We start from the raw sequence: 15,633 nt of genomic DNA, 5'->3' as shown, positions 1-15,633 counted from the left end.
TCCCAACATCAGGGTCTTTTCCAATGAGTCCTGTCTTCTCAGTACATGGCCAAAGTATTTAGGCTTCAGCTTCAGTATTTGACCTTTCAGTCTGAATTAATTTCTTTGAATATTGACTGATTTGATCTCGATGTCCAAGGGACTCTCAAAAGTCTTCTCCAGAACCACAGTTCAAAAAGTGTGGATTCTGTGGCTCTCAACCTTCCTTATGGTCCAACTCTCACAGCCATATATTGCTTTGGAAAAACCATAGTCTTGACAATACGGACCTGTGCTAGCAAGGCAATATCTTGTTGCTGTTGTTGTTGTATCTGTCCAGGTAAGCCATAACTGTCTCTCCAAGGGAGTCTTTTAAATTCATGGTTGCAGTCCCTTCTGCAGTGATCTTTGAGCCCAGGAATATGAAATCTGACATCACTTCCATTTCTTCTCCCTCTGTTTGTCAGGAAGCAATGGGATCAGTTGCTAAGATCTTTGTTTTTTTTTTAATATTAAGCATCAAGCCAGCTTTTATAATCCCCCTTTTCACCCTCATCAAGAGACTTCTTAATTCTTCTTCACTTTCTGCCATCAGAGTGTTATTGTTGATATTGCTCCAGTTTATCAGACTTCCCAGAAACACCTGAGAAGCAACAGGGATCATTTCCTCACTAATCACACTAGCATAGTAGCTATAATGTGGTAATTACAAAATAATCTATAGCACTTCAAAGTTTATTTCCACTCACCCTGAGCTTTCAAATAGTCTCATTTTACAGCTCAAAATCATGATACCAAATTCATAGAAACAATCTTCAACAAAAAGCAATGTCTCTAATGTTCCTCCCCATCTCTTCCCTCCATGCCCTCCATACCTTCATGTCAACCATCAGTGGAGCATTAAGAAAATACTGAATGCTATTAAGGACAATCTAGCATTTTTACATCAATTCAAGCTTCAGATAGCATGAATAAATGCAGTGGGGAATGGGGTAGGAAGGAATAGTACCAACTGTACCAGGAACTATGCTAAGTCCTTTACAAATATCTTATTTGGTCGTCATAGTAACCCTGGGAAACAGGTGTCATTATGATCCCCCACCCCCCATTTTGTAGTTGAGGAAACTGAGGCAAACAGAAGTGAAATGACTTGCCCAGAGTTACATGGCTATTAAGTGTCTGAGGCTGGATTTGAACTCAGGTCTAGGGAACACTATCCTTTTGCCTTGGTACTCAAAAGGATAACCCTTTCATCCAACAAACTAAGTATCTAGAAATTCGTGAACATTAATCTATTTTATAGGTTTTCTCATTCAGTAAAACATTTGTTCACACTAACACAGCAGTATGGGGAATTTGACGGTCCCTGGTAGTAACCACATCATATAAAAACTAAGTAGTTTAATGATATTGGTGAATTGAGATTTCATTTTTGTCATGATGTCAGGAATGAGATTTTTAAATAAAATTTCTATGATAAATGTTCACGTTTTTACCTGGTCTGAACTCAGGATGGGAAAGATAATTAGAATATGCTAAGGAAGAATAAAATTCAGGTTGTAGCTTAAGTACAATTTAGTTTTGGACATTAATCAAGCAATAAACATTTAATAAGCACCTATTTTATGCCAAGCACTGTGCTAAGAATTGAGCATTGAAGCAGAGCCATGATTAGGAATTTTTGTGCCTATGCATGCACCACAAAATGTATCTGGGGCAAGTGGTGTGAAGGAGGGGAGAGAATGGACATTTTACATCACACAGGTAGAATATGGCAGGGGCTACACTGATCCCAGGTCAAACCAAGACACTCTCTGTAGCCTCTCTGCATGACTGCTTCTCCCCATCATCTTTACCTGTTTTGATTTTCTTTTTTTTACTCCTTTGTCAGAAACCAATTAACTAAGTGAACAATTAGTCATATGAAAAATAGAGCAAACACGTCCTATGACACTAGTCTGCTTCCCAATTGACTAAAAGAGATCTGAAGATTAGAGTCAAGAGCTGCATCCTGAACCCAGGACCTAATTACCAACAGTCATTTAAGAGCATACTGAAAAGGATGAATCTATTCCACTAGAGAGCTATAGGAAAGGTGTATGCCATTTCCTAGATCAGTGGTAATAAACTCTAATAGAAATGAATAGAATGGGATAGAATAGAATAGAAAATAGAATTATTAAATTAAACTCTAATAGAATAGAATAGAAATTTCTAATAGAAATAGAAATAGAAAATGAATATTAGGATTCCTGCAGGCACGGGGGCTTCAAAACCACAAGTTAGCATTATCTGTGTCCTACTGTATTTTCATTTATTTTGTTAAATATTTCCCAATCACATTTTAATCTGATTCTGACTGAACTGAAGAGTGTTGTGGGCTACTGGCCAAGTATCTGACATCTCTGACCTTGATCTCCAGTTTTGATAAGGTCACAATCGGGCAAAGCATGTGAGGAATTTTAGTTAAAAGTTAGATAAAAAGCTTTAAGCACAGGACAGTCTGGGTCAGTATGGAAAAATTTCTTCGATGTATATTTCTAATTGTCTTTCCCTACTGTATAATTTCTAAAGGTTTATGTTCTCTTTTCTATTGTAAATAACCTTGTGAATTTAAATTCTTGTGGTCTAGAGTTCAAGAGGAAGAAGAGAAAAAAGTCATGCGAGGAGATAGTGGCAGTAACAGAAAATTGCTGTGTAATTACACTTGGGTACAGTATATCTGGGAATCCAAAGCACTAGGATGGTTGAGGGGGGTAGGGATGGGTTGTCTTGGAAATCTCAGAGTTAGAATTTAGTAACCAGAAGAAAGAAATGAAAAGTGAACACTCTTAGTCTTAAGGACAAAATTCAAAGATCTCTGGATTGGCAAGAAGAGAAGAAGCTACTGCCCTGGGAAGATGCCAGCAATGTCTAATACCCAAGGCTGGCTTCCTTACACACTGACATATGTATAAGACCTGAGGTAATGTAGTAAAACCATCTAAATTATCTTTGATTTTTAGATGCAGTGGTCTATAAGTAGGATGCCTTATGAGTAGCCCACTTTAAAAACATTAGTTGATATTACATATTCATTCTTTCCACTACATTGAATAAAGCCTGGGATGAATTAATGAGAAGACATGGACAAGAACAGTATAAGCCAAGCAGGCATGGATAAGTTGTTCTTCAGATCACTGGAAATTGATCAATCAGTCATTCAAAGGGCAGCTATTAAGCTCCTACTATGTGCCAGATACTGTGGTAGGCAGTGAACAAATAAAAAAGAATGAAACAATCCCCCTATTCACAGGGAAATTGCATTTTATTAGAGGGAGATAGCATGCACATCTATAAATGGAAAAAATAATATAAGAGAGGGAGGGAGGGCACCAGTTGATTAGATCATAGATACATTTGAATATAACCACAGAGTGGTCACAGTTCCAACTTGCACATAATGGGCTGGTAGCTGACTCCTTATATTGCTATAATTTCCAAATATATTTCTATGCAAATACACTTGTATTTCTTAAGGCAATGGACCAAGAGTAGGGCACTATGAATAAATTTCCACTGCTGAAACTTGTCTTTGGTTTCCAAGGAGAGTGATTAAGGAAATAGTTGGATCAGTAAGAAGAGAAAGTGCCTTAGTGAAAAAACCAAATCTGTTATTCACTTGTAAAGACTTCCTCTTAACTGTTTCATAATTACATTCTCTTATAGGTTGCTGCTAGAGCCCGAGATATTCTCAGAACCAGTCTCTCTCTCCAGGGGCACCATTCTTTCCATTCTCAGACTTCTCTCTTGCGAATGCACTACTGGAATTCCATGGGGCATTATATGATTTTCCAAAAAGGGTTTAAGCTTTCACAATCCATAGCTGGGGGGTAAGGTGACCGCCACTATCCTTGTCACCCTAAAATCTTGTAAGCAGATGAGTGGAACTGTTTGTGAGAAGGAACAGTTGTGCATAAATGGCTTGAAGAAACTAGAGTGGATATAAGGATCTCCTTTTACTTTTTATCAGTATAAATGTATAGGCTATCTGTAGAGCAGCTGGATACTATGTGAATGTTCTCTTTAATCATCAAGCTTCTTCTGGGGCAGAAAAATGAATAATAAAATAATTTTGTGAATCATTTCATCTTTAACTACATCACCTATGTTTTTAACTTGCAGACAATTTCCCCCTTAGAATAAAGGGTATGCTACCACATCTGGTGACAGACTACAGGAATACAACCTCCTGTTGGGACCTGGCCCTGTCAGTGTTTTAAGAAGGTTTTCTCCTTGTAGGTAAAGGCTGGCATTGGCTCTGTTGGTTACCAGTTTCTCAGAGGCCCTTGGATGAAGAAGGTCACTGTGACAAAAGGGGAGTCTCCTTGAATCTTACTCTGATGACAGGATGATCTTGGGTTTTCTGTGTGGTACAATCATCAGGGAGTATGAGGAAGCCCAAAGTGCTTTAAAAATGAATTCATTGTGTATTTTACGTTTCTTGCTATAAAACCAGCTGGGCACTTAGTTGTGAAATTTTCTTTTCTGCTGCATTTGCAGCAAACTTGAATCCCAAGACAATGTCTTTCCTTCTAAGAGGTCAGACTTCAGAAAACTGAACAAGAAGATTGCCTAATGAATATTCTAGCTGTCTTTTGAACTTTTCTGTATTTGAATTAACCTTTGGCAAAACAAGATTTCAAAAGACAACTTGCTCAGCTCTTAGGTGGAATAACCATTAGCCATCAAAGAGAACCGTGGGAGGCCAATTATTCTTTGCTCAAGATAACTTTCTGGTGCTTTTCAGAAAGATGCCTGGATGATGACACTAATTAAAGGGAGTTAGGTAGCAGAATAGATGAGTCTTTGATTTGAATCACGAAGATGAGTTCTAATCCTGCCTCAGAGACTTTCTTTGTGGCCCTGGCCAAATCACTTAGCTTCTCCACCTCAATTTCCTCATATGTAAAATGAAAGATTTGGTCTTGCTGACTTCTATGGCCCTTTCCGGCACTAAATCTAAAGTTAATAATTTATGATCTTATAGAGTTCCTTAAGAAAAAACAATGATCAATTTTTAGTTACAGCAATGTAAAGATCTTTCTCTTCTTTCATATTATCAGAATTTGGAGGCTACTAACAGCCTGGGAGCTAATTGGGTATCAAAACCAGAAAAAGTATACATTTAAGAGTTAAATTTATATTCAATTTCAAAGCCTCATATTAGAATAATTTATGTGCTTATTATTAAGCATGAATATAAACAATTAAGTTATTTACATGTAAATAAATAAGTGGCTAAAATTTTATAGCTTTTCAATATTCCTAAATATGAGCTTTTTTTTTTCTGTCTGGTTTTACATACCTACTGATTTTTTAAAAACCCTTTCCTTCTTAGAATTGATGCTAAGTATCAAATCCAAGGCAGAATAACTATAGGGACTAGACAGTTGAGTTAACTGACTTGCCCAGGGTCACCCAGGCAGGAAGGGTCTGTGTTCAGGTTTGAACCCAGGATCCCTACCTGAAGGCCTGGCACTCTATCCACCTAGCTGCACCACCTACTAACTTTTCATTTCCTCTGGTTGTAATATGTATTTTTTTATTCCGTCCCCCTCCTCCAATTTTCCTTTCTTTTATAACTTTTCTTGTAGATTTCTTCATATTTCTCATATTATCTAACATATTTGCACTATAGTACTTTTACTCTGCTGCATTAGGATCCCACAATTTATTTAACCATTCTCCTATTGTTGGATATTTAGATTACTTCCAGGAGTTAAAAAAAAATACAAATATGCTGCTATAGAAAACTTATTGAACTGATAGTCCCTGTTGATAATGTTCTTTTTTTCTTGGCAACTCTCAAATTCTTAGCAATGGATCAAAGGGTTTTATTTTTGACACCTTTTACTATTCATTGGCTTTTCAAAAAGTTTACAAGATTGCAATTCCACCATCAATGAATGAGTATACTCATTTTCCCACAACTCACTAACACCAAGTCTTACTGCTTTAAGTTATTTTTGCCCATCTGGTGGGTATGAGAGGGCATGACAGAGATGTTTTAATTTGTATCACTTTGATCACTTGTGAAATTGAGTATAATTTCAAGTGGTAATTAACAATTTGTGTTCCTTCTTTTCTAAACAGTCATTACATTCCTTTAACATTTATACCCTAAAAAATGGGGTTTTTTTTTGTAAGGGTTTCCACCTATGGTTTAGATCTCCATTTTTAATCTTTTATGTTTTTCACAGTTTTCCCCTCTTTTCATTATATTGCCTTTTAAGTTTAAACAAAGGTTTTTATTCTAAAGTGATCAAGGACAACTACCTTATGCCTAAGAGATTTCCTTTGTGAAGTAACAATTCCACCTTATTTAGTCCCTCCCTCCCCAAGTATGTTCTTTGATGTTCTTGTCTCTCTGTTTTTCTAGAAGCATTTCATTCTGATTTTACACAGCTCTATGAAGAAAAAACCTGGGTATTTTTGATTGATCCTGAAATAGATTATAAGAATTAATTTTGGTAGTGCAATGTTTATGACATTGAATGAATATTTAGTGTGCCCTAAACACTGAAGTTTTCCTTATTTTTATCATTATACTTTTATACTTTTCCTTAAATAGGATACTTATATTTTAGGTAGATTAGTTACTAATTGTTTGATAATTATTTTGTGATTGTTATTTTATATTTATCTGGCACATTATATATGCATCACATGTATATAATATCAATCACATATGCATACACACACACACACACATATATATATGTATATATATATATATATATATATGCCTATTCAGATATACATCTGTTTGTTGATAGCTAGTTAGCTTGTTTCTCCCAACTGGACGTAAGCTTCTAGAGGAAATAGATTGTTTTAAAATTTTTTGATCCTCCAATGTTTAGCACTTTACATGAGACTTAGTGGGTGCTTAAGAAATCCTTGGTGACTGGTTGATTGATTATTAATAAAATCTTATATATTTAAGGATTGCCAAGTACTTTACAAACTTTATCTAGCTTGATCCTCATAACAACTAGTAAGGAAGGCGATATTATTATCCCTATTTTACAGATTTGGAAACCAATGCTAACAAAGTTTAAGTGACTTGCCTAAGGCCACACAACCTCTAAGTGTCTGGAGCTGGATTTGAATCTAGCTCTTCCTGACTCCAGGTATGTCATTCATTACACCTGGCTGACTCTGTAATAATAATATTTTTCACCTTTTAATTTTCAATGTTAATTTTTAAAATATCTTTTGCCTGTTTCCCAATACTAGATTAAATATAAACTGTGAAAGTTGGCATTCTCATTCTGTGTCTGTTTTTATCCACAATTATAGGGTTTCTCTAGTGCATATTATGTTGGCTGGCTCTTTGCTTAAAGATTTATAAAAAATCATATTGAATGAGGCTGCTATATTTATTTTATTTATCAGGAGTACATTTTGGCTTTTGCAAAGACTTTTTCTGCATCACAGTAGTCTAAATTTTAATTTATATTATATGTAGATTGTTTTGAAGTTGAACTAGCTTCACCTATGGGGTTCTAAACCACATATCTCATGATGATGATTCATTTTTTATTTTTACTATGTTGTTTTTGTAAAACCTCCCATTCTACTTTTCATTACACTTGTTTGTTACATTATATCTGATAAGATCTCTGGTAGAGTAGAAAGCTTGAGGAACCTGGAGTCAGTGTCCCTGAATTCAAATCCTGGTTCCCACTTGTATTAGTTACTTGACCTTAGAGAAATCATTTAATTCTTGAGTCTGTTTCCTAATTTAAAAAATAGGGGGGGGGGGGGCAGCTGGGTAGCTCAGTGGATTGAGAGCCAGGCCTAGAGACAGGAGGTCCTAGGTTCAAATCTGACCTCAGACACTTCCCAGCTGTGTGACCCTGGGCAAGTCACTTAACCCCCATTGCCTAGCCCTTACCACTCTTCTGCCTTGGAGCCAATACACAGTAATGACTCCAAGAAGGAAGGTAAGGGTTTAAAAAAAAAATAGGGAAGTCATATTTGTACCAGCTACCTCAGAGGCTTGCTGTTGTAAAAGCACTTTGTAACTTGGCCATTCCCATGGTAAACTCATGAAGGTAAAGGATTTCGTTGTTTTTTGTCTGTGTGCCTCCTGCCCAGAACCCTGCCTCTCCCAGAAGGAACTAGCAGTATGAAATCAACATTTATTAAGTTAATGATTCTTTTGTTCATCAGTGAGACGGGATCTCCTGTAATCTTAGACACCAGGCAGGGCTCGGGCTTATTACACATAAATCCTGACACATTCCACAGCCCATTCCTCCTGGCCCTGGTCCTGTCTGCACTCTGCACGAGTTCTCCTTCCTCTAGGAGATGTCTTCTTTCCTCTGCTCTACTGCTTGGAATTCCTGGTTCTCCGTCTTAAGGTACTTCTCCTTCCCCCCCCCCCCAAGGTCAGCCAGCATCTGCATTGTTTGCATTCTGTATTGAAACCTAGCCTTCTGATTGGAGGGGAGATACCACCCCTGGGACAACGCCTTCCACCCAACTTAATATCCTCAGAGTATAGCACAGTGTCTGGCAGTTAGCAGGTGATTAATAATTGTGTATTATCTGACTGACATTGGAAGTACATACTCAATAAATGCTTATTGATGTCCGACTGAGTGACCCCAGTATGTCACTGAACTTACTTGAGCCTCTGCTTCTTTACTTGTAAAATAAGGGGCTTGTAGTAGATGATTTGTGAGATCTGCTCAAGCACGAACAAGTTCTGGTTTTTCTATCCATAGAATAATGGGCTATGGCCTTCAATAAAACAAAATGCCACAGTGGGAGTAACTGGTCACTTTATTTATCATTTGGATTCCCATAGTGCCTTTCTCATAGGTTCTCTGTGTCAAATTATTTATATGCACAAAAATCTTTGCAGTCTTACAAATTACAGGGAGCACTGGAAGGGTAGGGAACAAAAGGTTCCTATTTGACAAAGTCACAGCATTTTTGTTGGTGTCCCCTTCCACATGGGCAAGGATTTATATTGAATGATTCTATTTAGAAATTCATATCTAGGGAAACCACCAATAGGATTACAAAAAGGCCATTCTTTAGGGAATCTTTATAGGAGAAACCTTCAGTTCCCCCCTAACCCCACCCCCTCCACCCAGCAATGAGTGATGATTTTAGTCTTTCTGCTGCCTGCTATGGTGGACCAGTTGCTCAGCTGTCACAGCCTCACGGAGGACCCCGGTCATTTCTAGCACAGGATGCTACTTTTACCCAAATGGAGTCTGAGCCTGGAGATGAGGATGGGGAGGCAGGGCCATGGGAAGGGACCAACAGGTGACGAGGGAGGGGCACAGCCTTTGGGGCAGCTCACAGAGCCAGGATTTATTTCAATCTCATTTTGTTTCCCTCCCATCACATTCCTGTTACACATGAGTGAGGTCAGAGCTAACAATGCGACTTGTTGGAGACAGCTGCTCTGCCATTAGAGGAAAGTCACCATAGCAACTGGAAAGGTCTGGATTACACAAACAGAGGGCTAAAAATGAGAGTAGGTAACAGTTTAAGGTGAAATCAGGGAGAGATAAGAAAAAATGGATGTGGAACTGAACTTTCTCTCTCTCCGGAAACCTGGCTCATCCCTGGTAACTCAGTTAAGTCCCTGAAGAGTCTGTCCACTGAATCCATGCACTGAATATGTTATCACCCAAAGGTTTGACTGATCTTGGATGGGTCATGGAGCACCTGCTTCCCTCTCTAGTCTTGGCTTCCTCCTTTCCACATCCAGAACAAAATGAATAATAATGGTCTTGCTAAGTGGCAAGACAAAGCTGTGGAAATCCTGAGCTTTAGAAATCAATAGTTTGCATTCACATTGAAGAGTGTCATGGTAACCTACAAATGTCACCGTGTAGGTGGGAGTCTGCTCCCCTATGGTGTAACTAACTCTCAATTAAAAGCACTTGCAATGTGCTAACATTTCTTTTTTTTTTTAATTTAAATTTATTTGTTATGTTAAAACACCCCCCCCCCATTAGAGAAGGCATCATTGGACAAAAAAAACAAAACAAAAACAAACAACCCAAACCATATATATATCATATATGTATATGTACTATGCAAATCTGTCTTTTTTTCTATTAATCAATTCTTCCTCTGGAGGTTGACATATACAAGTCATTCTTCAAACAATACTTGTTTCTATGTATATTTTTCTCTTGGTTCTGCTCATTTCACTCTGTAATTTCATTTAAGTCTTTCCATATTTTTCCAAAATTAACCTGTTCATCATTTCTTACCCTAAAGTCTTATTTCCTCATAATTATATGCCAGTTTTTTAGTCATTCCCCAATTAATAGGTATCCCTTCATTTCTAGTTCAAAGGTCTTTTTGACTAACACTGAATTTTCTGAGATTTATGTTTACCCTCAGTCACACCTCTGTTATCTTGAGTTTTAGTGACATTATCATAGTGTTGGGAAAGGAAATTCTTGGTTCTCTTTGTCTATTCTGAGTTTGCACTTGTGAAAAGGGAATCCTTTGTTCTCTTTGCCTAGTTGGAGTTAAGCCTTTGGAAAAACAATAACCTAAGTACCCTTACTTGGTACCTCACTAGACTGAAGACAGGATTAACCCTTTTGTCTACTTTTGAATTAATCAACAAAATCATCCATACTTAACCCTAAAGTAAGGGAAGTCCACAAACTCTTAATCCTAGGAGAAGAGTTAACACCTTTAGAGGTGAGAAGCCAGCAAGATACTTGGAAGAGCTCCACCCTGTTTTCTAACTCAAAGAGCCAGAAACTTTTGAATTCTTTTAAGTGTTTACACACTCAGAAACCTGTGAATCCTAGGAGGAGAGCTACTACCTTCAGAGAATAAGAGGTGTGACAATTTTGGAAACTGGGATTGGCCCCTGTGAAGAGGGGCGGGGATATGAAACCACCATAAAAGCCACAAAATCCTTCAGCTGGCCTTCTGGTAAAGTTGAGTCCCAGAGTGTCTCTTGGAGATAGTCTTTGAGGGAACCTCACTGGTGACTGCAGGGTGGATCATGACTTCAACTTAGACTAACTCCTAGACTACTTGTTGGATAAGTGAAAGGCTGACTCCCTTCCTAGTTTCCTAAGAGACTAGCTTCCATCTTGGAGGAGGCCATGTGATTACTCACTACCAGCCCTCCTGGCTGAGGACTAGTATAGGTATTTTATCAACCTCTTTAACATTTCTCTACTTTATTGTTTCCCTTCTATTTTGGTAAATAAACTGCATCCAACCATTAAATTTAACCTTTACAGTATTTAGAGCTAGAGGGGACCTTGTACATTATCTAGTCCAATGGTGTGTTGGAGCCACCTCAAACAGGCTGATGAAACCTTGTTAAATATTCAGTGTAAGTATTTATACCTTGAAAAGTGTCAATCACTATAAACCAGGGCTTTAACTGGTTGTTTTGCTGATTGATTAGACTTGAGAAAATTTAATAATACAAATTAAACTCAAAGTGTGGTCATTCCTTTTTTTTTTCTTCCCAAAGTCCATATATAAAACATTTACAAGTGTTAACCTAAGACTTTAGGGTAAGAAATGATGAGCATGTTAACTTTGGAAAATACCTCTGTTCTGCTCTATAAATATTGCTTGAAGACACAATAAAGCCATTACCAGACTGAAGGACTAGTGACTAGAGGCTAATAATAATAATAGTAATAGTCACCAGCATTTATTTAGCCCCTTAAAATTGGTGAAGTGCTTTACATTCATTATTTTCCTTTCAGCCTCACAATATCCCATATCTAACTTAAACCTTTCACTTGACAGATGAGGACTTTGAAATCAGGAGACTTGTCCAAGGTCCCACAGAGAGGAATCAAATCCAACTCTTTTTACTCTAAATCCAGTGCTCTTTTTGCTCTACCAGGTGGATGTTTTATTTTTTAATCTTATTTTTATTTTTATATGGCAACAAAATCTCAATATATCTTTTTTCTTCTTTGGGCCACTAGGTGATTCTGGAGATAGAGGGCCAGACTGGAACTCAGAAAGTCTCATCTTCCTGAGTTCAAAACTAGTCTCAGGTACTAACTCTGTGACTCTGGGCAATTCATTTAGTCCTTTTTGCCTCAGTTTCCTCATTTGTAAAATGAGCTAGTGAAGGAAATGGCAAACCAGTCCAATATCTTTTAAAAGAAAATTCCAAATGGGGCCACAAAGAGTCAGAAATAACTGAAAATGACTGAAAATCCTATTCTCCTTCCCAAAGAAGAGAAGCCATTATGCCTAGCCAAAGGGCATGAGGGACTATGTAGACCACATTCTGAACTCAAAGTCTTCCACCTAGCTCCTCCCGAGGAGGGAGGGCACTACTGGTCTTCCACAGGTCATAAAGTCTAGTGCTCTCCACCATAAGAACATCAACATGAATGTGAATATGTTTTGATATGCAAATACATGTACACATTCTGTTTTTGAATCAGATTATAACAAATCTGTGCTTCTCTCACTCAAGCCACTCCATCATTATCTAGTCTTTAATAGACTCATTGAGGAAAACCAAACAAAATCCCTTTTCCCAAATAATTTAAATGGGTAAATGGATAGTCATAGAAGCCAGAGAATAATGTACCAAAAATAAAAATCTATCATGTTAACAAAGCAATGACTGTCAAGTAAACACCTCTTGCCCCACTGACTTTTCAGAGGAGGCAGTGCTTGGTCTAGGGGGCAGACCACTGTATTTGGAGTTGGGATGGCCTGGATTCTCTTCCTTCCAAAGAAACTAATTATATGACCCTGGTCAAGTCACACTCCAAGACTGTTTTCTTATCTGTAGAGTGGGGATGATCATAGCTACTTCAAGGATCGGTTTGCAGCTCAACTGAGAACATGTATCCAATGTATCAACTTTAAAACATTATATGTGGGGCAGCTGGGTAGCTCAGTGGATTGAGAGCCAGGCCTAGAGACAGGAGGTCCTGGGTTCAAATCTGGCCTCAGACAATTCCTAGCTGTGTGACCCTGAGCAAGTCACTTGATCCCCATTGTCTAGCCCTTACCTTTCTTCTGCCTTGGAGCCAATACACAGTATTGATTCTAAGACGGAAGGTAAGGGTTTAAAAAAACAAACTCCAGGTGAATATGTTTCTTATCAGCAATCACACATGATCAGTGCTGTGGTAAGAATGCTGACAGGTATAGAGGGAGTCATAGGCGCAGCTAGGTGGTAGAGTGCATAGAGCAGCAGGCCTGGAGTCAAGAAGACCACAGTTAAAACTCAACCTCAGGCATCTACTCATTGTGTGACCCTGGACAAATCATTTAATCCTGTTTGCCTCAGTTTCCTCATCTGTAAAATGGGGTAGGGGAAGGAAATCACAAGCCACTCCAGGACCTTTGTCAAGAAAACTCCAAATGGGGATGTGAAGAGTTGGACATGACTAAATGAACTGAACAACAAAAGTGGAAGTTAATGAGAACATATAAAATGCTTAGTAAATATGAAATCAGGACTCACATTTTTGCCAGTCACTTTCATGGTCAATAACTATGTATTGGAGTACTTGCCCCTTTGCACATATGTGAACTTAAGGTGATTTCTAAATATGGCTGGAATTTATATTTCTATTATTTGCAAATGGGTACTTTCTTACATATGAGCCATAATGTAATCATTGGCACACCACAAACTGTATAGTAGGTTTTTCTTTTTGACCGTTATTATCAATAAAAATCATTGAAACATTCCTTGCAGAAAGCCTAGCTTTTTCTAGGGACACAGAATTAACTAGATTTGTATTTCACAAGAATTAAAAGACAAATGGTTTGTGAATGGAGTTATCGTAAAGATGAGCAAACTCAACTTTCTCCTAGCTGAAGAGAGGCTTGTGTCAGATGCCAGCGTGGTGATGTTTTGTTCCAGCACCCACTGCATTCTGCTAGTCTTTCCCAGGGACAGCAGGAGTAAACATCTGTGCATTCCCAAAGACTATTAATTGTTTTCTCTTTTATCCCGTCTTGTGATGGAAGGCACTTCTCTGAGGATACCTTCTCATCTCGACCCGCGGTCTTTCCTCATTTTACTTGTCTCTGGTTTGAATTTTCTGACTTGACTTCTCAGGAGGAAAACTTTCCTTGTTTCAAACCAGCCAATGAGCAATGGCAACCCAGCTGACCTTGTTGTGTTATCCTAAAAACACTCTTAAAAAAGCAAGTGTTTATTAATGTCCATTAGTACATGGAGAGCTTTTAATTATGCTTTTGTTGTTGTTGGGTTGCTTCCATCATGTCTGACTCTTTTTCTGACCCCATTTGGGGTTTTCTTGGCAAAGAGATTGGAGAGCTTTGTCATTTTCTTCTCCAACTCCTTTTATAGATGATGAAACTGAAACAAACAGGGTTAAGTGACTTGCTTAGGGTCACACAGCTAGGAAGTGTCTGAGGCTGGATTTGAAGTCACGAAGAGGAGTCTTCCTGATTTCAGCCTCAGTACTCTACCACTATGCTCCCTAGCTGCCCTTTTACTATGTTACATGAATCTAAATGAGAGGGACAAAGAGAAATGCTCTATCTCATGCTGAAAGAGGAGAGAGGAAGAAATCGCACTTCTCACTTACTTAGAAAGTGACCCTGGGTAAGTCCCATAATGTTTCCCAGACTCGTTTCCTCTTCTATAAAATGAGGAGTCTGGATGTAACAACCTCTCATCCCTTCCAGCTTTAAATCTATGAATTTATAATACATAGTCTCTAAATTGGCTTTTTTAAAAAAAATGAGACACAAGTTGACTCTTTTCTTAGCTTCATTCTCCATAAATGATTGCAATCAAGTTAATAAATGCTATGATAGGTCTGGTATATGGCTAAAGAAATTAAGTACACATTGCTGTTACCAATAAAATTACCAATTATATCTCATTAACACAATGAGGTTTTTCTGGATATTTAAGTTGTGTAATGAAGCATGATCTGATCATCTCATTTCAAGCTGTATAAGACCAGGGAAGGAAAGGAAGAGAACATAAGTTTCATCCCTGCAAAGACATCACAAAAATGGAATTTTAATACTTTCATTTCACCTTCAAGAATTCAGCATTTGAATGCATTTAAAGTATGGTTTTATTTTCATCCTGTGCTTTGAGGGTGACTATGTTATGATTCATCAGTTGAAATGCTGACTTAGATAAGAATTTCCTTTTTCTTTCCCAAGGACAGCCATGGAGATGAAAACAGACTCCTTCCTGAGTTGCTTATTGCAAAAAGCAGAAGCTGTGGGAGAAGTTCAACATGGTTCTATATGGAATCCATTCTTTTGATAACGGCGCATATGCTATCTGACTAAGAAACCATCAAAGAGGCAAAAGGAATAAAAAAAAGATGAGGAAGACAATTTGTTCAGATAATCTGAAAGCCTAAACCAGAGTCCTTAACTTTGGGTTTTTGACTTTTTTTTTCCAAAAATTTTGATAAGTAAATTTCAAAACATTTGGTTTCCTTACACTAATGAAATCACAGGTTGAGAAAAAAATAGAAATTATTATTATTTAGAATTGTTTTTACCACTAGAAATCAGAGTATCAATATTTTCCTGAGACATTACCTGAATCTAAGTGCCAAGGATCAGTGGCAGCAGACATGGGGGGGATGGTCAAGGGGGAAGCTCCGCAGTTGG

At 37.8% G+C, this 15,633-nt stretch overlaps 1 protein-coding gene across 1 annotated transcript in view; it reads right to left on the bottom strand.

Annotated features, from left to right (window-relative positions):
* Positions 1–15,633, bottom strand: part of CNTNAP2 (contactin associated protein 2) — a 2,768,972-nt gene that overhangs the window by 22,574 nt on the left and 2,730,765 nt on the right. Inside the window, exon 22 of the mRNA XM_007504517.3 lies at positions 15,562–15,633. This exon is cut by the window's right edge and continues 159 nt beyond it. Within this exon, the coding sequence (XP_007504579.1) occupies positions 15,562–15,633 (72 nt within the window). The remainder of the gene's footprint in view (positions 1–15,561) is intronic.

Source organism: Monodelphis domestica, chromosome 5 (genome assembly GCF_027887165.1).
Source record: "Monodelphis domestica isolate mMonDom1 chromosome 5, mMonDom1.pri, whole genome shotgun sequence".
In the NCBI taxonomy this organism is placed as follows: domain Eukaryota; kingdom Metazoa; phylum Chordata; class Mammalia; order Didelphimorphia; family Didelphidae; genus Monodelphis; species Monodelphis domestica.
This window is presented reverse-complemented; position numbering and strand designations above follow the sequence as displayed.